Source organism: Pogona vitticeps, chromosome 6 (genome assembly GCF_051106095.1).
Source record: "Pogona vitticeps strain Pit_001003342236 chromosome 6, PviZW2.1, whole genome shotgun sequence".
Taxonomy (NCBI): Eukaryota; Metazoa; Chordata; class Lepidosauria; order Squamata; family Agamidae; genus Pogona; species Pogona vitticeps.
The window spans coordinates 76,401,184-76,428,905 of record NC_135788.1 but is presented as its reverse complement, the minus strand read 5'-3'; the positions used below and the strand labels follow the sequence as shown (position 1 = coordinate 76,428,905).

General features: G+C 40.5%; 1 protein-coding gene across 1 annotated transcript; it reads left to right on the top strand.

Annotated features, from left to right (window-relative positions):
• On the top strand, positions 1-27,722 carry TGFBR1 (transforming growth factor beta receptor 1). The gene is made up of 9 exons (XM_020806772.3): positions 1-294; positions 18,394-18,645; positions 18,959-19,201; positions 20,248-20,478; positions 22,000-22,167; positions 23,351-23,507; positions 24,862-24,986; positions 25,071-25,201; positions 25,741-27,722. Exons 1-9 carry the CDS (start codon positions 144-146, stop codon positions 25,864-25,866), a joined length of 1,584 nt encoding a protein of 527 aa, XP_020662431.1. The 5' UTR covers positions 1-143; the 3' UTR covers positions 25,867-27,722.

Here is a 27,722-nt window from a genome sequence, read left to right as displayed (position 1 = left end):
GGCGCCCGTTCTTGTGTCTCTGCCTCGCGGGCGGGGCGGGAACCAGAAGTGGGAGGGTTTGGGGCCGTCTCGTGAGAGAGGGCTCGGTTGGTCTCTCTGCGCGGCGGTGAGGGGGGCCGAGCCGGCGGGACCTGGGCGAGACAATGGCGGCGCGAAGGGCCTCCTCTCCTAGCCGGAGGCGGCCACGGGTCCCCCGCGCAAGTTTGGGTTGTTGGGCGAGTTCGGCGACGACCACCATGACGGCGGCGGCGGCGGGGCTGCTCTTTTTTCTCCTCTTCCCTGAGGCGACAAAGGGTGAGTCGCCCCCGTCGTGTGATGTTCCTTAGCGGGGGCCGGCCGGGGAGCAACCGAGGCGCTCCTTCCCGTCTCTTCCCCCTCCCCGCCCCGCATGCCAACATGGCACTGCTTCTCTGGGCCCTTCCAGGAGCAAGAGGTTTGGGGATGGAGTCGTGGGGCGCCTCATTGTTCGGGAGCAGCGGCTCTGGCGGGTTGGACGGCGGCCGGTCGGAGCAACCCGCGCGGCTTCCTTCACCCCAGTTGTGGCGGGCGGGACCCGACCCGACCTGCGGGCCCTCCTCGCTCTTTCCCAAAGCCCCCCCCGGACCCCAGTTATGCCCAGGATCCCCCCCTGAAAGGAGTCTCCGGCCGGCCCCCTTCCCTCCCTCCCTGCCTCCTTGCTTCCTGGCCCTGGGAACGGGAGCTGCAGGACCGAGTCTCACAGGCGGGTTGCCCCGTTGCAGCTCAGCCGGGATGTCTCTGTGTGCGAGAGTACAGTTCGGTTGGTCGTGCTTTCTCTTTCTCCGTGTTTGAATGTCGAGGGTGTTTGTTTAGTGTGTGAGGCAAGGAAGCCTCCCCGCCCCAGTTCTGCAGAAGCTGCGGACTGTCTCCTGTCTTAACCTAAACACTGCCTTTCTATCTAAGGTTAGAGGGACTATATGCCTTGATGCCCCTCTCTGTTGTCCACATGATCTCTTTCGGAGAAGCCTATCACACCCCCCCCGCCCATCCTCCCTCCCTACACACACACACACACACACACCCCTCCCGCTTCAAATGGCAGATGGTACTCGCGGCTTAATGCAAACGCGTCTCCGAGGGAAGAGGGCCCAGGCGGGGATGAGGGTGGGAACTTTGATCTGCTTCTGGGAACGAGTAAATAAGTGGCCTCTAATTCTTAAGGCGGCTGCGGGCACTATTGTGACTAACACTCCTGGAATATCTACCCTTGTGTTCTGTGGCAGTAATCAGCCTTGTTTTAATTTTGCGGAAGAGTTGATGCCCATTAATTTAGGGGTGAGTAGATGGTTCATCTACCCCACCCCAAATTGCAGCAGCTTTGTAATGCAGCCGGGGAAATCTAGTACAGTACAAGCCATGATGTGTTACAGTAAAGTGTAGATAAACCTGCAGCCTACTAGGCGATGTCTGCTCTTTAGTAAGTAACACAGAGCAAATTTGCTTAGAATAACGTTTAGGTGAGATGGATGTAAATTTCAAACCAATGTGCTTGGGTTTGATATTAAAATGAATTAATGCCGAGAAAGGTAGTAAACAAAACCTTTTTTTATAGATGGCATTTATCGATGCCAAAAATCCTCAAAGTCAACACTATTGTATGATTATGTATTTAGGAAGTGGATGGGGGAGTGAGGTTGTGTAAAAGTTGGATCTATCAGCATTCCAGCTGAACTTGTCTGATTTTTGCAGCTAGTGCAGTTATAGAATCAGTTATTTCATAACAATACAAATGAAACAATTTGTTTATGACATGGTTGTGATACCAAAACTTAAACCAAATGTTAGAATTCTTCTGATTTTTAGAAGTGGCATCTTAGAGCTGCTTTGATCATTGCTTGTCTTTATAGAAATATTGCATTATAAATATTGAAAGTCCAGTATCATTCTCTTGCTAACCAGCAGAATACTCTTGGATACTCTCAGGATCCCTATTAATATTAATGTTGACATTAATATTATTAATTAGAGCATCAGAATCAACCAAATTACCAGTTTCCATTGTACCTCTGGAATTTGATTGGAAACAACACTTATCTGTTAGCCATTGGTGTAAACTTGCAGATTTCAGGCATTGATCATTGTGATGTTTTCACAGATAGCCTCTGTACACCTCAGTATGTAATGACGGGTTGCATCTGTGGTTAGCATCTGCAGTGTGAAAATCCTGGATTTGTCCAGAGAATAACTGAGGGTCAGCATGATATTTTTAAAATAAATAAACACCTCACAGGGGTACAAAAATCTAGATTCAAGATGTGAATGGCCATAGGCCCTTATGTTTTTTATAAGCAGATGCCTCATATCAATTATATAAAAATAGCCACATTCATGTGAATTGAGTGGACCATAAAATAGCTTGTGCACCACCACCCAGAACTGTTGTAGTGCAGTGAATAAATGTTTTGATTCATCGCATGATGTTCATAGATCCTGAGGAGTTTTATAGATGTCCCACAAAAAATCCACTAATCCTGTGCCCAAACTACAGCAGAAAAATAATAAATCCAGCTGTGTCTGGCATGATTGTGTCACAAAATAGTGGTTCTTGCACTGCTTAATTGCATCTCACATCCAAGTCCCTAGATGAAATTATGCAAATTATAGATTGTTTCTCATATAAGTCTTGGTCAGAGGCATCATTTTGATGTCTTGTGTCTGCAAATGGCCACATCCACTATGTAAATATAATATATATCCATGATGATGATGTTAAATAAAATTTTTCATTTGCCCAAATCTTCATGAGTTCCCTTTCTCTTTATAAACAAAATATATTACCTAATCCTCACTCATGTTTTTGCCTACTCTTGCAAAATATTAATAGTCAGGCACTTTGTGGTGAGAACCAGTATAGTGTAGTAGATGGAGTGCCAGACAAGGAGTCAGGATACCTGAGTTTACATCCTTTCTTGGACACTCATGGAGCAATGGTAGACCACTCTTTGCACATTGTACATACTGTGAAAACTCAGTTACAGCCACCATAAGATGGGAATGACTTGATAGCATGTAATGCACATAAGCTAATTGTAGCCATGCAGTAGCACAAAACTGAAATGATGCAAGGATTCTTATATTATATGCACCCTCTAAACCTAAAATATAAGACATGAATATACTATGTATTTATCTGTTATGGATAAAAATAATGGATCAAGCATGAATGTTATAGTCTTGGGAATTCAAATAAATTTATTTATAAAACAATTTTATCTTCTTACTGTATTTAATGCAAATAAGAGCACCTTTTCATTCTAATGAACTACAGTATTCTTTGCTCATGAACAATGTAAGCAGAGGGGAAGGATTCCTTTGCAGTTGATGAGTCCCATGCATTTTGAACACCCAGTTCTTTAGTAGTGTGCACAACTGTTTTACAAGGGGTTTTGTGTTTGGTGTATAGGACATTCATTATCTGAAAAATATCTACTATGAGTTTTTTTCCTGTTGCTTCTTTTCAGTCTGTCTTAAACAAACATGATCCTTTTCCACATGTTTGTTCTCCCATCTCTCAGGTTTTCTTTTCCTTAGGAAAAATACATCTGAGCAGATCAATAAGATTTCTGTGTGTAGGCATCCTTCAGTCTCGAAAGACTGTGGTAACGTGCTCTGTATGGAGGACTTGGAACAGCGTCTAGTATGGCTGAGGAGGCCAATTCGAGAGTGACAATCAGATCTCTGAGGCTTTATGATAAATGGTGGGATGTCCTGGGAAAATGGCTAGAGTAGGTTTAGCACCTTTCTTTACACCTCTGAAAGAGGCAACTGCAGTTCATTTTATTCTGATGTCTATATATTTTTAAAAAAGAAGCTAAATTGATTTAAGAAACACTGGCTCTGTTATTGTCTGAATTCAGTTACTTGAATTTAGGCCCATAGATTGTGGCACATAAGTCTGGGAAATTAGGTTTCCTTATACCTGTACTAGACAATTGTGTAAAACCTGGGTGTGCCCCACACTGGCAGTGTTTTACTCATGCTGGATATCTACTGCATAGTGGGTAGGACTACTAAAAATCAGGTTGGCTTCATTGATGAACTTTACAATTGTGGTAAAATAAACGTTACACATTGTTTTACTAGAATAGAAGTATTTTTGACATGTATACTTATATTTTGGGGACCTTTCCTGGAGCATTTTACTGTGATTTCCTTAGAGTCGATTATTTGTTTGTTTGTTTCTTTAAAATATTTTTGCCCAGAATTTATCCTAAAAAGGACCCAAGGCGATTTATATAATTAAAAACACAATATTAAAAGCTAAGAGCAGTACATTATTCAAATAGAATAATTAATAACATTATATAAAAATATAAAAACATTAGAAACACACATTTTGAAGTAATGATATATAAACAACCCTGTTTATTGTCTCCTATACAGTCAACCCTCGACTTACAAACGGCTCGAGTTACAAACATTTTGACTTACAAACCACTCTGATAGAAAAATATTGACTCGACTTGCACACTTAGATTCGAGTTACAAACCAAAAAAAACATGTTTGAGGTGGGGAAAGCATGAAGTTTGAACTTTCAGTTAACCATTGGCCAGTGAAGAGGGTGCTTATCTGCTTCCTCGCTTTTCCCAGTGTTTTGAGAGTGGATTTGGAGACAGTCTTCAGACTGCCTGGTACTGCTGGTATTGCCTGGTACAGTGCGGTACGGACTGTATTTTTATTTTTTGGTGCTTTTTTAATTTTTGATTTTTGGATTTTTAAAAGGTGTTCCCTCCCTCCTTTGCTGCCCCCCCTTTCCCCAAAAGGTGCTTGTATTGGCTTGTCTTGATTTAAAAGGTGCTTTTCAAGGTGATCTGTTGTCTGAAAGGTGCTTGGTTTTTTCCAGAAGGTACTTGTCTTGGCTGAAAATGTGCTTTTCAGGGTGTTCTGTTGAAAAGGTGTCTGTTCCCTCCTTCTCTCCCTCATTTCTTTCCTTTTTTTTAAACCTAAGTCATCTTAGGTTAAAAGGAAAGAAAGAAATTCTGCCCCTAGTGGTAGGAACGGATTAACCGGCTTTGCCTTAGTTCCTATGGGAAATGCCCCTCAACCTAAGAACCAAAAACAGCCAGAACAGATTAATTGGTTTTCAGTGCATTCCTATGGGAAATGCTGATTCGACTTACAAACTTTTCGACTTACAAACTGCCTTCCAATACGGATTAAGTTTGTAAGTCGAGACCCCACTGTACTAAGGAGAAGCCTGGTCTTAGCCTGCTTGCTTAAGTACTGCAAAGATGGGGCAGGCCTAGCCTCCTGGGGGAGGGAATTCCAGAATCTGCAATATGTGACAAAGAAAGCCTAGTCCCATGTTCCCAACAAGTGCATCTGTGAGGGTGAGACTGAAAGAAAGGCCTCCTCTTAGTATCTTAACACCTAGGCAGGCTCATAATGGGAGATATAATTTTTTTTTATATAGCTTGGATCCAAGCCATTTAGAGCTTTATAGGTTAGAACCATCACTTTGAATTGTGTCCAGAAATGGATCAGCAGCCAGCAGAACCGCTGTAGCAGGGGCATTACGTGAGCCCTGTAGCCTGCCCCAGTTAACAATCTAGATGCAGCGTCTTGGACCTGGTGAAGTTTTCAAGCACTTTCCAAAGGCAGGTCCTTGTAGAGTGCACAACAGCAATCCAGCCAGGTTGTAAGTTAGATATGTGTCACTGTCACCAGATCAGGCTTCTTCAGGAACTGGTGCACTAATATTAACTGTGCAAAGGGGCTCCATGCTCAGAGATGAATCCAAGAGCACCCCCCTGCAGTACAGCTGTGTTTTCAGAGGGAATATAACTCCATCCATGACAAACTGAATCTCTATTCCTTGATCTGCCTTTCAACAGGCCTGTGTCTTGCCAGTATTACGTTTTGATTTATTGTCCCCATTGAGACCATTACTGATGTTAACCACTGATCTAAAACAGAAATAGCTTCCTTGGATTTCGATGGAAAGCATATGAATAGTGTATAAGTAAGCAAAAGCCACCTGAGTAGCTCAGTGAGTTAGGTATCTAGCTGAGGAGCCAGAGGTTGGGAGTTTGATTCCCCTTTATGGATTCCAGGAGAAGAAGAGCCCTTGGGCAACCTGCACAGTCCCAGGTCACTCCCAGAAGAAGGCAGTGGTAAACCACTTCTGAGTACTATATACCTAGAAGACCCTAGAAACTGTCAACCTATCAAAATTGACTTGATGACATGCAGTCATTATTGTTAGTAAGCATAATGTATGCTACACCCCTGATGAGAAGAGTTGTTTAAAAGTACATTTCACTCTTCTTGCATCTGCATTTCTTATTTAATTTTGAAGCAAGGCACAGAGTTGTAGCTTTCTGTGCACAATAGATGTTAAGATATCTGATGGGCCTCCCTGTCCTGATTTAAGGTTGGAAGCATGTGGCTTGCCCTGTTATTATGCCTACAGCCATCCTCCAGGCAAAGACACAACCTGGTGCTCTGCTATTGCTACCCCCTGGCCTGATTATGGACTGGACACAAAGTTCATACCCATCAGTATTGCAGGGAGCGGCACCCAGATACACAGCTGTTAAACATTTCTTGCTAGAGCGTCCAAGATTTTCAAGTGCATAATAGAATTTGGCATACCATGTTTTGAATATAGCTTGTATGTGTCCAGAAACTTTGTTCCAGGAGTGGATAACCCACAGCCTTTGGGCTGCATGTGGTCCATGGAAACCATCTGTGTGGCTTATTGTGGTTGTCATGGACTCCAAGTCTCTCCTCCCATGCTGCTACTGCTGATACAAGCACTACACAGGGAGATTCTTCCCTTACTGTCACATATCCATACATAATTGCAATTTGGCAAGCTGTTTGGTAGACTGGCAAGAGACTGATTCTACTGGGAAATGGAGTACGCAAGGACAGTTCTCACTTTATCTTCCAGCAGAACTTAAACTGTGCTAGATGGGTGTTTCCCCGCCCCACCAATTCATGACTGGTTTATTGTAAATAAACTGCTGATTGTGGACTGATTAAATAAATGATTAAAACCAAAAAGAAAAAAGGAACAGACAAATCCAGTTTCATATCAATATTCATACGTTTTCTAAACAAGCTGACCTTTACACCATATTAATTTACCACTTAATACAGTACGATTGCTGTTTTTGTGTGTGTGACAGCCAAACCTTGCATCTCTGTCTCCTTTATGCATTTTATAACTTATCATTAGTATCCATAGCATGGAAGTCTTTAGAGTATTCCAATAAAGTCTGTGTATTAATGATCAGTAGTGATGAAATTTGTGAAGTATAAAAACCCACAGTATAGATATAGAAAATCTGTGCACTGAACAATATGGCTTTCTCTCTTTCGTCCCAGTATTGCTTCTTCCTGATTCATTCTGCCTTGACCTAACTCCTTACAGAAACATGACAGCAAACAAAAATGATATTCCTGCCACTGATATATTACTGTAGTTTGGTAGTTGCTGGACAGACCAGTCTGGCTTACTTTTATGATATGAAAATGAGATGTCTTGGTTAGTAGGTAAACTGTAAATATTCATATTTGATAAATGATGAGGTGGTTCGATATTTACATGAGGCTAAAAGAGATGTTTCTGTGTATTTGACAGAATATTGAATCACTGTGGAATTTAACAGTCCTCAGAAGTAAGCCATATGGAGTTCAGTCTGGATTGTTTCAACTTAAAGTATAGATACATAAATCACATCAGCGGTTGTGCTATCTCAGAAGATAATAGTAGAGAATTTTGTACATGCTTGTAGTTTCCTTCCTCCTTGCATGACTAAATTTTTATAGGTCTGCATAGGTTTTAGCTTTAATTGTAGACCTGGCATGATTGTATTCAGAGTAATTAATATCAATCAAGTTGATCTGTAAGAGAAACCTGTTTTTTTTAATTTTCAAAAATCATAGAGATTTGAACCCTCTTCAGTTGTTCAAGAAAAGGATAACTAAAAAATTTGAGCAGCAAGAGAATTTTGTCCCTGGTCTTTGCATGTTGGTGTCTTCCCATGAGGGACAATCTGAAGAGGAGAAAGTTTTCTACATGTAAACACAATTCTTGATTTTCCAGGATTCCTAGCCATATGGAAAGACTCCTTGGGTAGCAGAAACTTTCCTCTTTAGATAGTCCTTCTCCCTGTGAGAACAACACCAGGAAGAGGTCATGTTGCTCATCTGTTCTTCTTGTTTGTACATTCAAATCCTTTGTTAAAGAGAAGTTCTGACTCAGTTCACTCTCCAGAGGCTGTGTAAGCAGTTTCCCCTGTGAGTAAGATTGTTGAGCCTTAACTATTGCATTCCAGATACATGAGGGTGAAATTTATTTTGCCAGTGCAGTTTATAAATAATTAAAGAAAAGATTTCTCTGTATTGTAAGTGAAAATGTAATGGATGCTAAACTCCAATAATGCTTCCAGTGGCAGTTTTGCCCGTTTGTCATGAAAATGTATTTGGTATGGGAGGCAGAAATCAGTCACTTTCAGATTCTTTTTCTTTTTTTAAAGGCTATTTCCAACCTGAAACAAGCTCTGGAAGGGGAAAAATAGCCTTTAAATGGCAGATCTCCCCAAGAGTTACAGGAGCATACTGTATTTGCCGGCGCACAAGGCGACCAGCCGTATAAGACGGCCCCCCCAACAGGAGGAGGAGGAAGAGGGGAAACGGGTGGGTAGCGGGCGAGCAAGCGCGTGGCTGGCTCAGCAGGGCAGCGGGCAGCCCGCCGGTGGCGGCTCAGGCATGGCAGCGAGAGGGCGAGGAAGAGCAAGAGGCTGAGGAGGAGGAGGAAAAGGGAAACGGGTGGGTGGCAGGCGAGCGAGCACGCTGGGCTCAGCAGCGAGAGGGAGAGGAAGAAGGCAAGAGGCTGAGGAGGAGGAGGAAAAGGGAAATGGGTGGGCGGCGGGTGAGGGAGCGCGCAGCTGGCTCAGCATTGCGGGGCGGCGGGCAGCCCGGCGGCGGGCTCTGGCCGCTCAGGCATGGCAGGCTGTGCTTCCCTCCATCCATCCAGACCGACTGCCTGCCTGCCTGCCTTCCTCCCCGGCCAGTGCGTCCCCGCGTCATTCAGTGCACCCGGCATACAAGACAACCCCCCCTTGGAGGTATGTTTTTTGGGCCCAAAAAGTCGTCTTGTACGCCGGCAAATATGGTAATTTTCCATTGTTTTTTGGATTCCAGAGGTAGTGGAGATGAGTTGACTGGGGCCCAGGAGTTGCATGTTTCCCAGCCCTCCTTTGCAGGAAATTGTGCTCAGCATAGTTAGGTAGTAAACACAGGTAGCTCATTAAGCTCTTATCAGCCTACTATATATATATTTGCTAGGGGATACTTGGCTCAGCTAGTTAAAAAGTTTGCAAACTTATTACAGTATAATCTTTTCTGTAATTGAAATACTGTATTCAGTTTATTGGACTTTTCTGTATTTGTTTCTTTAACCTTTCATAACAACTGAATTTCTTTTATCCTTTACACTTTTCAAAATATTAAAATTACAGTACTCAAACTGAATACATATTTAAATAAATATTTCCAATAGAGAGTTAGGAAGGATTATAACATCCTAGTTATTGGCTGAAATTCTAGTCATGTTACATAAGTGTAAGCTTGCCTGGAGTGGCTACTCTGGGCTACTCTGGTCCCCAGGCAGTCTAAGAAACATACATGGCAGGGAAGCTTGCTGTGCTCCAAACAATTTTGCTGATTGGTTACTCCTACTTTTTCTCCTCACTTCCTTCGGTGTAAGATGAATCCCTGAGCATCTCTACCACTTCATGCATCCTTTCTGTAACCTTCCTTTCCAGCACTAACTGCAGAGAGTATATCTCCTTCCCATCTGCCAGCTGACGAGTGTGTACCCTTCTACATCCCCAGAGGCTCCTCTGGGGCTGCCATCTTTTTGTCCATGTCCCTATGCTATGTTTCAAAAATGGAAGGGTAGAAAGACATGCCCTGAATTTGCAGCTGGATCCATGGCCCTCTCTGCCTGGACTGCTGCTTGTGTGGTGCATGCCTGGCTGGGCATGTAACTTATGTGCTCAGCCTCCCTCTGGGCTGTTGTCTGGGCCAGGTCAGAGCCTTTGCTATAAGTGTAGAGGAGCTACCCGAGTGTCAGACCAGTACCCCCAAGACAGAATCCCAAAGCTCTAAAATGAACCAAAGGCAATCCTGCTTCTTATCCATATGCGTGCATGTGGAATTCTGGTTCTAATTGTGTCTAATGCTGCAGCAGCTTCATGTTGCACACCTGGAGCTGTGCAACAGGAGTTTGGCCATTGTGGAAGATGGCACTGGCATCTGTCAACTTCACGTCACTGTCTGCAAATTGGGGGTAGTTTTGATCTTCTGTTGTGAGAATTGTTGAAATAATGTGAATGAAATATTTGAAAAACTGACAGATACCGACTAAATGTTAGTATTTTTATTATAATAGTCTTCTGAAAATCTTTTCACCAAAAATAAGACCTAACCTGAAAATGATCCCTAGTATGATTTTTAGGATGCTTTGGATATAAACACTACCCCCCAAATAAGGTAAAGGTAAAGGTTCCCCTTGACAATTTTTGTCCAGTCGTGTTTGACTCTAGGGGGCGGTGCTCATCCCCGTTTCCAAGCCATAGAGCCAGTGTTTGCCCGAAGACAATCTTCCGTGGTCACATGGCCAGTGCGACTTAGACATGGAACGCCTTACCTTCCCACCGAGGTGGTCCCTATTTATCTACTTGCATTTGCATGCTTTCAAACAGCTAGGTTGGCGAGAGCTGGGACAAGCAATAGGAGCTCACTCCGTCGCGTGGATTCGATCTTACGACTGCTTGGTCTTCTGACCCTGCAGCACAGGCTTCTGCGGTTTAGCCCACAACGCCACCACGTCCCTTTGAGCCCCCCAAATAAGCCCCAGTTAAATGAAACCCCACTCTCCACCATTGTGCAGTAACCAGATGACATTACTGTATTTGAATAAATATATATTGTTGTACATGAGAAAAACAAAACATCCCCTGAAAATAAATCCTAACGCATTTTTGGAGCAAAAATTAATATACGACCCTGTCTTATTTTTGGGGAAAAACGATGAAACTGCATTGTGTGATTGAAGCCATGGAAGAAGAGTAATGGAAGCAAGTACAGTGGTGCATCGCTTAACGGCGATAATCCATTCCAGGAAAATCGCTGTTAAGCAAAAACATTGTAAAGTGAAAATAAAAAGCCCATTGAAACCCAATCAATGCGTTCCAGTGGGCTAAAAACTCACCATCCAGCGGAGATCCTCCATACGACGGCCATTTTCGGTACCTGTATAGCGAGAAATCCGTTCCTAAACACAGCAGGGAGCCATTTTAATTACCTGGTGGCCATTTTGAACCCACCGATCAGCTGTTAAAAAAACATCGTTTTGCGAAGAATCGGTTCCCGAACAAGGAAACTGATCATTGCAAAGCGAAAAACCCCTATTTAGACCATTGTTTTGCAATCGCAGAAGCGATCACAAAAACGTCATCGTGAAGCGAATTCATCGTAATGTGGGCTAATTGTAAAGCGGGGCACCACTGTAGTTGGAGTAGTTTTGCAGGTACTGAAAAGTGAAGCAGATTTCTTGCCCACACATTGTTGAGGGAAAAAATGGAGCAATGTATATGTAGCTTGATTGGAGATTGGTCAATAACTCTGTACCTTGTAAGGCTTCTACCTTTGCATAATGGTAGCTTCAGGGATTCTACTCCCCCCCCACATCTGGTTATAGAAAAAAATTACAATATCAAAATCCCCTCTGACCCCAGCCCTGATTTAGTCTTGATTTTTTTCTGCACTGTTTATGATGCTTAATTCTGGGTATTTCAGATTTTATTCATTGTGGCAAAAGTGGCTGAAAATGTTTCTCTTCAGTCATTTGTGCTATGGTAGAAGGTTAGTGCCTTTGAACAGGAAAGACCTTTGCTTTCTTACTTAAGGTGAAACTCATCTGGACATGTTCTGAAAGCTCTCTTTCATTTTACAGTCCAAATACAGGTGGGGAGACAGCTTTATTCTTTGTAGAAAAAGATACAGTATTCTGAATCAGAGGTTCCCAACCCCTGGTCTGCAGCCCGGTGCTGGTCTGTGACCTGAGCTGGACTGGACCATGGAGACAGACCTCCCGCCCCCCCCACCTGCACTCACCCCTGCACAGCTGATTTGCACATGCGCGCACGTTCCAGGATGCCATGTGAGCACCAGTCTGCTGTTTGTGCATGCGCATGAGCGCATACCCACACAAGCGTCGCACTGCCATTTCTGCATAAGCACATGCTCATTTGCGTGTGAGAGCACGCATGCTTGGTGCCCTGCCTTCCCCAGCCAGTCTGTGGGGTGAAAAAGGTTGGGGACCCCTGCTCTAAATGACAAACTCTGGTAGCTTAAAGTTGTGCTTCAGACCTTTTCTGCATACTCAGTCCATCCAGCCTTTATACATCTGAAGTAATTTTGTTACATTGTTTTAGAAATATAAACTTTTCTCTGTCTTTCTCTTTTAAACAGTTGTTAAAAATATTCATACATACTGTTGAAATTTGACATTTCTTGGTTTTACCAATTCATGAGAAGGAGGCAAGGCTACATTTATGGTTGCACTGGGCACCCTGAGCAGAATTATGAGTTGCTGATCAAAACCAGTGTTGCTTACAAATCTAGAAAGAGTACTAGTTCAAGTAGGTCCAGGCTATAAACAGGATCTTGCAAAGATAGCCCTGTTCAAGATAGATTGCACACCTAATCCTGAGTCAGATAATGCACCTAGCATAGTATTTCCCTCTTTTCAGGATTACATTTCAATTTGTTTTGTCCCAGTGCAGTCCACACAGTTGCCTGATAGCTGTTCCATACCTCTTCCACTTCTCTAGAATAATATGAAAAAGACAGAGGTGAGTTCCATCTGTTTTTTTGTTTTTGTTTTTGTTTTTGTTTTTGTTTTGTTTTTTTGATGCTGGGAAGCATATACCTACAGTTTCATGTGCATGTTAAATAGCATCACATATGTCTTCTCTGTGAGAGGAGTGGTAGTTCTCTCACACCATTTTCTGGGTCCTGGACAAAAGAAATGGGACCAGGTCAATACAGTATTGTCAGTCCCCATTCAGAAATATGTACAGTGGTGCCTCGCTTAACGGGCACCCCGTTTAACAACGAAATCGCATAGCAATGAAGATTTTGTGATTGCAAAAGCGATGACATTGTGATGTTTTAAATGGGCAAAAATTACTTTCTGATGATCGGTACCCTGTTTCGCTCACCGATCATTGCAAAGCGATGATTTTTTAACAGCTGATTGGCGGTTCCAAAATGGCCGCTGGGTAAAAAAAAAGGCCGCCCGCTGTTTTTTGGGACGGATTCCTTGCTTACAGGGCAGCAAAAATGGCTGCCCTATGGAGGATTTTCATTTAAAGGTGAGTCTGAAGCCCATAGGAACGCATTGAAGGGTTTTCAATGCATTCCTATGGGCTTTTTTAAATCGCATAGCGACGAAATCGCTTTGCAGCAATTTTTGCTGCACCGATTATTGTCGCTATGCAAGGCACCACTGTATTGGAAGAATGTTATGACCTGCACTACAAATGCTGCTAAGATGTGTGGGATACACAGCTTGGTTGCACTTACTGAACGGGGTCTTCTATTAGTGCAAACGTCCACTGCTACTGTCAGCATAAGCAGAAATATTGTTGGGCAGCAGGGTTGGTACATAGTCAGGGCTTTTGTCCTGTCTTGGATTCCATGCCCTGTAGATTCTTAGACAGTATGCTTGGAAAAGGCAATGGTAGCAGGTAAAACGGTGATAATCCTACTTTTCACCATCCATCAGAGCAGCTGCTGTGTCGGGGAAGTCTGCTGGATATGTTTGTACTGACTTTTTCATTACCCTCATTTGCCTTGGTGTCAGTTGTATAAGTTAACTAAGTTTGCTTTTCAAATGTTATAAATTGTGGCAGATTTCCCCTATCATTGGACTGGCATTAAAGAACAAGATGGTAAGAATTAATGGAAAACTAGCATGGCAGTCTGAGAATCACTGACTGCAATTCATGTGGTTTGTTAAAAATTCTCCTCCATTTCTTCTCCTGTTTTAGTGGTCTGTGTCACAAATGCTGGGTAACCACAGAGAGGATCCACTTATCACTCAGTCACTACTCTTGTACTACCTGATGTGAGTGCTTGCCAGGTGGGCCAGTGCACTAGTGATTGGGAAAACTTCCTGTTAGCCCATTCTCCCGACATCCTCTGAGCCACTTGCTCCTTGGTGTTTCAGGGAGAACATAAGTTCCTGGTTGCAAACCAATCCAACAAGATTGAAACTTGAAAACTCACAAAAATATAGTGGTGTCTTGCATAGCGATGTTAATTGGTGCGGCAAAAATTGCCGCTAACCGAAAACATCGCTATGCGATTTTAAAAAATCCATTGAAATGCATTGAAACCCCTTCAATATGTTCCAGTGGGGGAAAAACTAACCTTTAAGCGAAAATCCTCAATACGGCAGCCATTTTCGCTGCCCGGTAAGCGAGAAATCCGTCCCAAAAAAGAGCAGGCGGCCATTTTTTCCAGCGGCCATTTTGGAACCACCGATCAGCTGTTGGGAAAAAATCGCTATGCGAAAATCGGTAAGCGAAACAGCTTACCGATCGTCGCAAAGCAATTTTTTACCATTCAAAACATAGTTATGCAATCGTTTTTGCAATCGCAAAAACCTACAGTGGGGTCTCTACTTAAGAACGTCCCTACTTAAGAACAATTCAACTTAAGAACAGCTCCATTTGCTAAATTTTGCTTCTACTTGAGAACAGAAATCCAAGATAAGAACAGGAAAAAAAACCTTTCCTGCTCTTTTTTTAACCTTAGGTCATCTTAGGTTAAAAAAAAATTCTCCCCCTAGTCGTAGAGTACGTATTAACCAGCTTTGCATTAGTTCCTATGGGAACTAATGCTTCAATGTACAGTACGAACGCACCTCTACATAACAAAAAAACAGCCAGAACGAATTAATTGGTTTTCAGTCCATTCCTATGGGAAATTTTGCTTCAACTTAAGAACGTTTCAACTTAAGAACACCATTCCAAAACGGATTAAGTTCTTAAGTAGAGGTTCCACAGTAGTTTCTATGGACGGAAAAGAGCAGATACGGATTAAATGGTTTTCAATGCATTCCTATGGGAAATGCAGATTCAACATAAGAACTTTTCAACTTGAGAACCACCTTCCAATACGGATTAAGTTCTTAAGTAGAGGCCCCACTGTAATTGCTATCCGGATTTGTCGTTAAACGGGGCGCTCGTTAAGCGAGGCGCCACTGTACTCCAAAACTTCTATGTGCATAGGAACTTTGATCCTTCCATCTGTCTGAATGAAAACAGTTGTAACTATTTATTATTTTATTGAAGAAATCTTAGTAAAACATGTAGGTTTAACAAAAGGTCTATTGATTCAAGTAAAATTACTAAAACATGTAGCAGTTCAATACTACAGAGGATATAAACAGGACTTTAAAAATGCACTTGTCCACTCGTCTGTGACGACTGAAAAATGCTGCTGGACGAGTCACAGTTTTTCAAGCCCTGCATATAAGTAACTTCAGAGTTTCAGGCAATTAGGACCCATTCTCACAGAAAACAGTAAAGCTATCTACAGGGCTTGAAAAATTTTAGAATGTCTTACCAGTCAGTCAAAAATTTCACCAGTCAGCATGATCGGACTATAGCCTTGCAATTTATTGGGATTGGGAATCACTGATTTATACCCTCAGACTTGGGTTGGTTTATTACCTGTGTGCCTGTGGGGCCATGAAGCTTGAATTTTGAATGCCTTTCTTTTGAATGTCTCCAGCAAAAATAAAACTGAAAGCAAAAGTGCCCGGCCTCTTAAGGAGCCACGGTTCCCTCCCACCCTAGGATGTGTTCTCATTTGGTTGATATTAGGAGCAGGGAATCTCCATATTCTTCAGCATGGGACTACAGTGGTGCCCCGCTTGACAGTTACCCCGGTAGACGATGAAATCGCTTCACGATGTTTTTGCGATTGTTACTGCGATTGCAAAATGATGCTTCAGTGAGGAAAATCCGCTTCATGGCGATCGGTTCCCTGCTTCGGAAACCGATTTTTCACTTCCCGACGATCAAAAACAACTGATCGTTGGGGTTTCAAAATGGCCGCCCACTGTTTTCCGGACCTATTTCCGGAAGACAGCGATCGAAAATGGCTTCCCCTATGGAGGATCTTCGCTTTACGATGAGGTATTTCACCCATTGGAACGCATTGAACCAGTTTTCAATCATTTCAATGGGGTTTTTTTTCGCTTGACGATGATATCGCTTAACAGCGATTTTAATGGAACAGATTAATGTCGTCAAGCGGGGCACCACTGTACTCTACATTCTCATGCAGAGCTATATATCTATGTGTTGCTCAAACTCTTCTTGTGTCAATGGGGGGAACTGTAGGATTAGAAAGAGAGAGAGAGACAGTCAGAGGGGGAGGAGGCAAGGAGGGAGGGAGTTGTGACTATCCTGCATCATTTTTCACTTGTCACAGATAAGTGGGCGAGTGCATTTTTCAAACCCTTACTATCTAACACTAAGCTATACTTACAACATAGCATAGTTCCAAGGAATAAGCAGAGCTCAGTATGATAGTAGTTATATAATGAAGCAAACATGAAGAAACTTATTGTTATAAGCTAGCTACTGCTTAACTAACCCATTATTCTATCTCACCTTATATCCCATCATCCCTTCATGAGCTGGCTGAAATTTCCCACCAATCAGATGAAGGTGGTTAATTGGTTTTTGCTGCAAGAGCACTCCCAGGATCTCCACAGGTGCAAACAATCCATATGTCCTGAGAAGCTAGACAAGGGGTTTCTTTTGGGAAGATATTCCTATGTCATAAACAAGGCTTCACAGTTGTTGGAGATGTCTCTAACCAATTCCCTGAACTTGCTTTCTTAGTTAGCTCTTAAATTTTAAGATTTTAAAAGAAATAGAAAGGATTATTAACTCCTTTTCTGCTGGTTTCATCACAGTCTGGGTGACAAATCCAGCTTCGGTCTACTTCACCTTACCTCTGACAGCATCCTAGCATATGACAGCTTTTTAGAAAGTTCTTACAAAAACTGAAAATCAATAAAACACGGCAAATCTTATGCATTTCTAATAACATTCTATTTACTGTTCGGAGTAGATGTTGTACATGAGATTCGGCAGTTCTGAAATATGAGTGTATCAGTGGCAATAATTCAAGCTGTAGGGGAGCCTCAGGAATATCAGACATCTATAAATGGGTGAAGATTTTCTTCCACTCTAGTACAACTCTTTAGGTACTACTTACTGTCAATGTGGATGTCTGATCCAAAGGTTGCCACAAGAGTCTGTAGAGGCCAGTGTCAAATCTCATTGGGCAAAATACCGTTATGCCTGGCAGCAAGGAGCTGTGCTTTGCATTTGTGCAATCAGTTATGCATCTCTGGTACAGGTTGCGCAATGCGTCTGTGGAAGTGCTTCAGGAATCACCTCCACCTCAGTGCTAGTTCAGCTACTCTAGCCAGAACCTCTAGTGGCACAATAAGATTTTGACGATTGATGGAGTCATAAGAAACTGATCAGCCTGCTTTGTCTCAGATGTCTTATTCAATATTGCATAAGCAATAAGAATGGAGGGTCTGAGTTAGGACAACCTGGTCCAGTCTTCAGAGTATATCTGAGGATGCTGACATGAGATTGATCCTTTTCTAAGGTGGCTGAAAGAGGTTTTGAATAAATTGTTATCTGTAATACACCATTACAACAGATATACTCCTGTTACACTTCCTGATCACAAAAGCAGCAGAAATATGAGTAGGTATTGTGTCAACTAGATCTACCTAATTTATGCACTTGTATTAATAGACAGTGATGAAATGTCATCCTTTACGTCATTGGAAGAATTTTTTTCTTTAAAGTTCTTTTCAGACAGTCAGTAAAAGTATAGCATGTGATTGGTGTTACTTAGATGCCAAGATAATTGTGTCCATTTGTTACAAAATCTTAATTAAAAGCCATTTTATTCATACTAGGCTACAACTACTTACTAAGGTTTAAAGAAATTTGCTAATATGCTGTATCTAACAAAAAGCTGCTATTGATGCAGTGAAGATCTATTTGCAAGCAGATCCCTTCTACCAGTACTGTAGATGTCACTTTAGAAGAACTGCATTAGAAGGAACAAGGAAACTTGCTCTCATAGACATTGGGCACTAGGCTTACTTCAAGTCTGTTTGGTGAATAGGACTAAAATGTATATTTTCCTGTTTCGAAGTACTGTAAATCTCTCTTAAGTTCAATAAGTCTCTTAAGTGCAGTTGAATTCCTTAATATCAACAGTGTTTAACTTTTTTTATACAGCCTTACAGTGTTATTGCCTTCTCTGTACAAAAGATAACTTTACATGCACGACGGATGGGCTCTGCATTACTTCAGTAACACGCAATGGAGATAAAATCATACGTAATAGCATGTGCATAGCAGAAATTGATCTGATTCCAAGAGACAGGCCTTTTATTTGTGCCCTCTCAACAAATGAAGGAGTTACCACTATGCCTCATTGCTGTGATAAAGACTTCTGCAATAAAATAGATCTTCCAATTCCAACACCAGGTAATTTAATTTAATTAAATTTGCAAAACATACAAAGCATAAGAGAAGAGAAAATAGTATAACTTTAAACAGTGGAATAGCTCATAGCTAAGCTATGTTTGCTTTAAACCTCTCCCACTTCTGTTTTGATATTTGAATATGAATGAGAATACTGGGGAGCAAGGGAAAGGATCCCTTGGTAGATATATGTCTATAGAAATTTAGTTCTCGTTTATTCCATAAACCACCAGGAACTGAGTATGTATTATTTACTATTAGATTGTTATTTCTGCCTCACTTTTCTTTCTTTCTCATTTCCTCCCTCAACTCTTAGGTCCTGTACCAGGAAAGCCTCCATCTGCTTTAGGACCAGTGGAATTGGCAGCTGTCATTGCTGGGCCTGTTTGCTTTGTTTGCATTTCACTTATGCTGGTTCTATATATCTGCCACAATCGTACAGTCATACACCATCGTGTTCCAAGTGAAGAAGATCCTTCAATGGATCGTCCCTTTATATCTGAGGGAACTACACTGAAAGATTTAATTTATGATATGACTACTTCAGGATCTGGATCAGGTATTAGGGGTTTACCCCATATATATCAGCAGATTATGTTTAGAATGTAATAGTACTGTATATAGCAACATGCTAAATCCTATTTTTTCTGGGATTTTGAGGTTCTTACATGTAGGCAAGCATCCTGTTGCTGATTGTTTGGTTTACGATTGCCCTTACCAAAAACAGAACATATTTATCTTACAAGGCAAAAGTAAAGATTGTCTGAAGTTTAGCTGCAGTGGCAAGTCCAAATCCAGTTCTCTATTGTGAAGAGACCCTAACTGAAATGATCTTAATTTCAAGATTTGTAAGATTTTCTTGGCTTTCTACACAGTTCTACCAAACTGCTTCAAATCCACAATGAAAGAACAACATGAGGCAGGACAGCTGAAAGCCTCACTATCTCTTTGAATCTTCCAAAAAGATTCATTGTATAATACAGTGAATGACAACCTAATTCCATAGTTATGATGCCATGAGGGAACTGGGATCCCAAATCTTCAAAAAAATATAGAATTTATATGATACTGTTTCTTTCATTGTTCTGTAGACAACGATTACAAAGACTAGCTACATTTAGAGGGAATATTAGATGAAGATAATGCCAAATCTGGAGTTAGCATTCAACCCGTCAGCTGAAAAGGTTTGGGAGTTTCTCTTCTGGAGCAAACAGTGCTTGTTGTGACATCAGCATCTTCAGCAGCAGCTACTCTTAACTGTGGTTGATTGAAACAGTCAAGCTTGACTGAAGTTTAAAAAGACAGGACACATTTTGTTTTAGTTTAGACATGAGACAACAAAGGGTTGTTGGTCTGATACAGGGATGGGAAAACTGGCAATTTTAAAATTGTTGGACTGAAGTTCTTATCATCCCTGAACATTGGCCACATTGGATGGGATCTAATGGAAGCAGAAGCATTCTCATAGCCATGCCAGAGGGTGAGTCTAATCCTACTGAGACTTATTTGGTAACTGGTCTAAATGAAGCATTAGCTTATTAGCAAAGTCTGGAGTAATTAACTGGATTTTTGTCAGAAACTGTAAAACAGACTTTGATTTTTCAGGTTTACCATTACTCGTTCAAAGGACAATTGCAAGAACAATTGTACTACAAGAAAGTATTGGAAAAGGTCGTTTTGGAGAAGTCTGGAGAGGAAAATGGAGAGGAGAAGAAGTTGCAGTGAAAATTTTTTCATCAAGAGAAGAGCGTTCATGGTTTCGTGAAGCAGAAATCTATCAGACTGTTATGTTACGTCATGAAAATATACTTGGGTTTATAGCTGCAGACAACAAAGGTTATGAAGTTTTCAAAAAAAATCTAATCTTGTTACATTCATAATATTATATATTCGAATCTTTGCATATCACTCTGCAGAAACATTCATTGAAACAAACTTTTGCATATTTTGGAAACAAATTATTTTGGGAATAGCTGTAAAAAAATTCAAAGTGCTTTTAATAGTCTAGGATAATTTTGCATTGACTTACTATTTATATTTCAGCTCATGTATTCTATCAGTTCCTACACAGCATAGTCAAAACTAAATAATGTTAAATTCTATGGCTCTTAATCCCTGGTAAATATTTATGGCTTGAAATCCTGTTGCTTAGTGTACATCACGACTAGAGTAGACCGGTTGAATCAGTAGCAATTTGGTGACTCAAGTCCTCTGTAAGTTCCAAGGATTCAGTGGGCTTCTAGTTGCAACTTACTACATTAAGCAACAAGATTTCAGCCATATAAACAGGGCTTGAAAAATTTGAGACTATCTTACCAGTCAGTCAAAAATTTCACCAGTCAGCATGACCAGACTGTAGCCTTACAATTTTTGTTAACAAATTTAAACTAGGCACTTGTTTACTTTTATTTCTACGTAGCAATGTGTACAACCCCAAAATAAATTGTATTATGTACACGGGAATCACTGATTTATGCCCTCAGACTTGGGTTGTTCTATTGTGGAGTCATGAAGCTTGTATTTTGAATGCCTTTCTTTTGAATGTCTCCAGCAAAAATAAAACTGAAAGCAAAAGTGCCTGGCCTCTTAAGGAGCCATGGTTTCCTCCCACCGCAGGATGTGTCCTCATTTGGTTGAAATTGGGAGCAGGGAATCTCCATATTCTCCAGAATGGGACTACTCTACATTTTCCTGCAGAGCTATATCTCTATGTGCCACTCAAACTGTCTTCTTGCAAGAAGAGGGCAGTTTTCCTTTTGCAATGGAAGGGGGGAGGGGAGGACTGTAGGATTAGAGAGAGAGAGAGGCTCCTCGAGCAGTATGGGGAGCATTTTTCACTCGTCACAGATGATTGGACGAGTGCATTTTTCAAGCCCTGCATATAAATCTAATTTCTGAAGAGAAGTAAATTGCCACATTTCTCTTCTTCGTGAAAGAGTCCAACACCTGCAATGAGAAATATTTTGCTATTCATTCTAAAATGCTACAAATTATATTACAATTTTTCTCTAATGTTTGGTAGCATATAGCTTTCCAAGATTCTGCTACTCAGAGAATTGTCATGTAGATTATTCATTTGTTAATAATAATAATTGTTAATATTAGTTATAATCAGTTCCTTCCAACATTTTTGTTCATTATTTATCTAGACTATTTAAACATTGTAAAAAATTATTACAGGGATAAAAGTTAAGAGCACAAAAATTTAATTATGTTGCAAAGACAATTAAATTTCATTGACTTTCTGGGATGTAATAAAAGTAACATGTGCAGGATTGCATTTTCCTTATTCTTTAGTATATTCTGGTGTGTGTTTGTATTTGGTGTTTGCATGATATTTTATAATCTATTTTACAGACAATGGGACATGGACACAGCTTTGGCTAGTTTCAGATTATCATGAGCATGGCTCTCTGTTTGACTACCTAAACAGATATACAGTTACTGTAGAAGGAATGATAAAACTAGCATTATCTACTGCCAGTGGACTTGCACATCTTCACATGGAGATTGTTGGCACTCAAGGTAACCTATGTATTACGCATATAGCATTATCAATATGGTCTAATGAGAAAACTGTTATGTTAATGCAATCAACAATAAATAAGTTAATTTTGTGCCCTCAGATTTCTAACAATGTACACTAGTTTACCCACTTTATTTTCAGGAAAAAATGCTTTCACTTCTCTTTGGACTCAGTTGTTAATAAAACATTCATAGTCATTTTGTGTTAAATTTTTTGGGTGTTTAAAGTGTATTTTTCCCTATTAAGCATAACAAGTAAGGCTATGTCAGTATCATCTGTGTCAGTTGTTTGAAGTTGCCTTCCAGAGTTCCCTATGTAGACTTCTTTCTGAAAAGAGAAGAGTTGGATCTTTAAAAAAAAAAAAAAAAGTATTTGCTATAATCATGTGTGAGCAAATGTGAGCTATCACTATGCACAATAAAAAGTGCACTTTTTTATTTTCTTGATGCTGGTATCATAATGTCAAGAGCAGTAAACAGCATGTATGGCCCTTTACTTTCCCTAGTGTCCAGCGAGTGTACTTCATCTGTTCACTGGCTGCTTACAGCTAGCATCCTACTTGCAGCATCAGGAAAGACATATGAGGACTAAAGGAGTGTTAAAGTACTGAGTGCAACCTTATAGTGCCTGGAAGTCTGTCTTTACATTTTACTAAAGTGATCTACTTGTAATTTTTTAAAAATAAAAAGCTATTAGAAATACATTAGGTTGCTTTATTCTGAGTCAGACTATGTGTCCATCTAGTTCAATGTTGCCTGTGCTGACTTTTACTTGGGCTCCAGGGTGTTAGCTTGCCCTCCTTCCTATCCTTATGTAGAGATGCTAGATGGAACTTGGGGTATTTTGTATACCCAATTTACACGCATCCATCTTTATTTATCAAATTCGGACTGCTGAGATTTGAGGATGAGCTATGGTCTTATTTGGTTGTAGGTGTATTCGTCGCAACAATTATCTTACATTATTTATCTTAAGCAGTGAAGAGGTTCATATTGTATCAGTATTGTTCATGTTTGTCAAATAGTCTAATTCAGAAAGTTCAGGGCCCTTAAAACTTTTAAAATTTTGTTCTACCAGAACAAATGCAAGAGTTCAACAATGAATGTGAGTTTCATTGTATAATATCAAGATATTTATTGATATAAATTATTTATTAATGCTTCTCATATGGTTTTATTGTAGGGAAGCCAGCTATAGCTCACAGAGATTTGAAATCAAAGAACATACTGGTAAAAAAGAATGGAACATGCTGTATTGCCGACTTAGGTCTTGCAGTAAGACACGATTCAGCTACAGACACAATAGATATTGCACCCAACCACAGAGTGGGAACAAAAAGGTAAACTATCACCTTTTATAAGAATGTATTACATGGCTGTAAACCAGAAGGCTAGTCAGCAGGATTCAGCAAAGTCTGTTAAATACAGCCATTATGTTCTTATAATCCAAAGCAGCACAATTTTATATGTAGGTTTACATACAAAAAGCCCTGCAATTTAAATCTTGACTTAAGTGTTGTGTTCCATCAAGCTTTACTGTTTCATGTTTCATTTTTACATGTCACTACTGAATGATAGGATACTGAATTTCTCCATAACATAGGAATGGTTTAGAATAAATACTGGAAAATATGGAACTACATTTGGACTGAATGCTGGCTGAAACCCTGTTGCTTAGTGTACTAAGTTGCACTAGAGCAAGCCTGTAGTGAGGATTTGGTGAGCCAACCCCTCCATAAATTCCATTGGTTCAAGTGGGGTTACTCTAGTGCAGTGATGGTGAACCTATGGCACATGTGCCAGAGGCACGCAGAGCCCTCTCTGTGGGCACGCAAGCCATAAGTCACTAGATCGCTACCCCCGGCAGCCAAACCTGAGGAGGCAGCTGCAGCTGTGATGCTAGCGTCCCAACACGTGGCAGGCCAGGATCCGGAGCAGCTGGCACTTGTGACGGCAGGCCAACCGAGTTATAGGCAGTGGCAGGGGTAAGCACGACTGGAGGCAGATCCGGAGTGGGGTCTGGAGGCCCCTCCGAGCCCGGGATTCCCCCTTCCGCCACCATTTCTGCTTCTGCCACCACCACCCACTGGGTTGTTTTTTTTCTTCAGTTTGGGCACTTAGGCTAAGAAAGGTTCACCATCACTGCTCCAGTGTGACTTACTATGCTAAGCATACCAGGCAAAACCCAAAGGAAAAAAAATATTTTTAAAAGATTAAACCTCGTGGCACTTTAAAGACTGTTATATTTTAATGTGAACTTTCATACACAAGTCCAGTTCTTCAGACATATGAGGTAAAATACAGAGTTCACACATGCTATACAAGATACAGTGGTGTATAGTTGCTTGCTATGCTAAGTGACGGGATTTCGGCCAATGACATTTCAAAGAAATGACCTTTTTCTAAGATGTGACTAAGGTAGCTGGCAGCCAGTGTTCATATGACAAGACTTCATCAAACATATCTAGGAGCCAACAGGAGAATAAGTACCTGGAGGGGTGTGTGTCCTGCTTTTCCCCCTTGCAGGGCCCAAGGGAGCTTAATTTACACATTTAAGAAACAATAGAGATAAGCAGGTCTTGTTTGTGTTCAGGATTTTCAGATCTGAGATTGAAGAGGTGAGACAAAGGTATCAGGCCTTCAAGGTAATAGAAGTTCAGATTGACTTATATAGATTGGTTTTTATTTTATTAGGTACATGGCTCCTGAAGTACTTGATGATTCCATAAACATGAAACATTTTGAATCTTTCAAAAGAGCAGATATATATGCAATGGGATTAGTATTCTGGGAAATAGCTCGCCGATGTTCAATTGGTGGTATGTACACAAAGAAATGAAACAGAATTTATTCAATCCTTTTAAGGCAGAACCTTAACCTATATTTTTCTTTGCACATCTCAGGAATTCATGAAGATTACCAATTACCTTACTATGATCTAGTCCCTTCTGATCCTTCAGTTGAAGAAATGAGGAAAGTTGTTTGTGAACAGAAACTTCGACCCAATATTCCCAACAGATGGCAGAGCTGTGAGGTGAGTTTTTTCTAAATGTGTCAAAATTTAAAATATTTTCAAACATTAAATCAAGCTAGTGCTTTTTAATTGCAAATGTGGGCAACTTGTAGAGGTCTAAGGTTGCAGATGCCTTCGTGGACTTAGGAAAACCCATACCCTTCAGTATTCCTTTAAAAACTTCACTGACATAGGGATTAGGGGCAATGTTGCCATCTTTTGGGGTCCCTGAGCTTTTTCTAGGCTCAGGGGGATTTTTTTCAAGACCAGAAGCGACCTGAAGGTCTGCTGGGGTTTCTAAGTGGCTGCATGTAACTCAAGGCTTGCATTCTGCCAAACCATTTTAATATTAGAATTTGAAACTATTTTACTTTGAGATAAGATAACTTCAGGATTCTTCTGACATCTTGAACAATATTGTTTCACTGTTTTGTGGTCAATAGACACAGCTGATCATACAATTGTAAAACATTTTAATAAGGCTACCTGAATATCTTGTGATATTCCAAAATGAGAGGTCTTGCTATGTAAACTAAGGTTGCTGTTTTATTTTTTTATAGGCATTGCGAGTAATGGCCAAGATTATGCGAGAATGTTGGTATGCTAATGGTGCAGCAAGGCTAACAGCTTTACGCATAAAGAAAACGCTATCCCAGCTCAGTCAGCAAGAAGGCATAAAAATGTAGTCATGGAGATTATTCATTCAGAAGGAAACTTTTAAAGATCTACAACTGCACCTCTTTTCTGCATTGGGAAGGCTAATGGTTCTACCTCACAGAGGGAACAGAAAGATCCTGCTGCCTTTTACACATGATAGGAAGACTGCTATTAGCCTAGGACCTGTACAGATTCATTAAACGGTTGTACAGATTCATACTGCGCACTATGAAGACGTCTTTCCTGGGGCTTAGTAAACTATAGCTCTGTTTTTTAAGGGTTGACACTGGCCTTATTGTGTTGAGAACAGAAGATCATGCTTAAGATGATATGCTGGTGCACACCATTCATTGCGTTGAAGGATGACTTCAGAGTTTTTGCTTTGCTCATGATGGTACGCTGTATATTCTGAACCACTCTTGGCTTTTCCCATCAGATTCTATAGGGTTGTTTTGCTACCAAGAAATTACTATTGGACACTTTTTTTCAGGATTTACTGACATGACCTCATCCAGCCTGGAGGAACATATACAACATATGCAACTATATTTTGTAATATGTTTTTGTTCTTTTGCCTCACTACATTACTTGCCTTCAATACTCATTGTACTGTACCAGTTAGTGCCACTTTTGAATCTTAATGCAATTCATCAGGAACATGCAATGTCTTTGGTGCTTGTAGAAAGGTGTTAAATGCTATGATTCTTAACTAAAAAGGAATTTCATACTTGCACATGGAATTCCTTTCTTTTTACCAAAAACCTCTAACTCTGTAGTCTGTAGGATTTGAACTATACAGATTAATTTAGTGCTGTTATCACAGTGATATTCTATGCTACACCGCACTGTGATACCAGAAATGGTACTTAACTATAAATTACTCTTATAAAGAGTATTCCAAGGTTCTTAATTAAATTTGATCTAAGAACTAATCTGTAAAAGTAACATAGTTCTCTAATGTCATCGTGGGTGGGTGGGGTGGTTAGTTTTCTACATAGAATTTTTTTGCTAAAATATCAGCTATGTCTCCTTTTCTTCAAGGGTGACTCGTACATAAAAAGAAATAGCAACAACCCTGTTGATGTTTGTGTAAAGTTTTCATAACTTATTCTGGCTAATTGTATTGACAAAGTGCATCTTAGTGTTGTGCCTAGTCACATTGCACAATCAAGATGTATTACAGCCCCTCGCCTGTTAGCAGCTGCAAATTATGAATCTTCCACAAAAATCATTAAGATTCTAGCCAATTTATTTAGATTAGTCTGACAAGATTACACCCTATGTGCAAAATGAGTTTTCCTAGGATTTGGAATTCTTATCTCTACTGTGTCAGAATACACTTATTTTAATAGTTGTTAGTACAGTGGACTCTGACCATAGAGGGGCACTGTATGCTGCTAGCATTGGTCTAGCATTGGTCTCACAGCCAATTTAAGATGCAGCAGTATTTGCACAGGTCTAAAATCAATCAAAGCCTCTGTTATAAGACAACTGGAAATTAGCAGACTGCTTGTTTTGGGTATTTTGGGATATCTGGTATATGTTAACAGTAAAATGTTAATGTCAACTACTGAAATATCCCATGTTATAACACCTTGTTTTATACATTGAACAGTGAAAAACAGTTATACTGTTTATGCTTTAAGGCATATCTTATTGCTTGCAAATCTTGGGTCACTATAAAGCAATTACATTTATAAAGCAAATTTTTAAAAAAATAGTCTTAAAAGTGGTTTTAATTTTTATAAAGGATAGATGGCAAGCTAAAATGTACTGGTTTGACTTTGACTTTGTTTAACTTGCCCATGAATTCAAAATTAAGACTGAGGATCACCAGTCGTAATTACAGAGATGCAAAATGAAAATAATAAATTTTAATTGTATA

Bases quoted from the DNA above. Each gene is read 5' to 3' on its own strand.
- TGFBR1 (XM_020806772.3), top strand. From the start codon at position 144: ATGGCGGCGCGAAGGGCCTCCTCTCCTAGCCGGAGGCGGCCACGGGTC. The intron at 295-18,393 runs GTGAGTCGCCCC...TTTTTTATACAG, and splicing joins CTTCCCTGAGGCGACAAAGG to CCTTACAGTGTTATTGCCTT. The intron at 20,479-21,999 runs GTTATGAAGTTT...TCTATTTTACAG, and splicing joins TATAGCTGCAGACAACAAAG to ACAATGGGACATGGACACAG.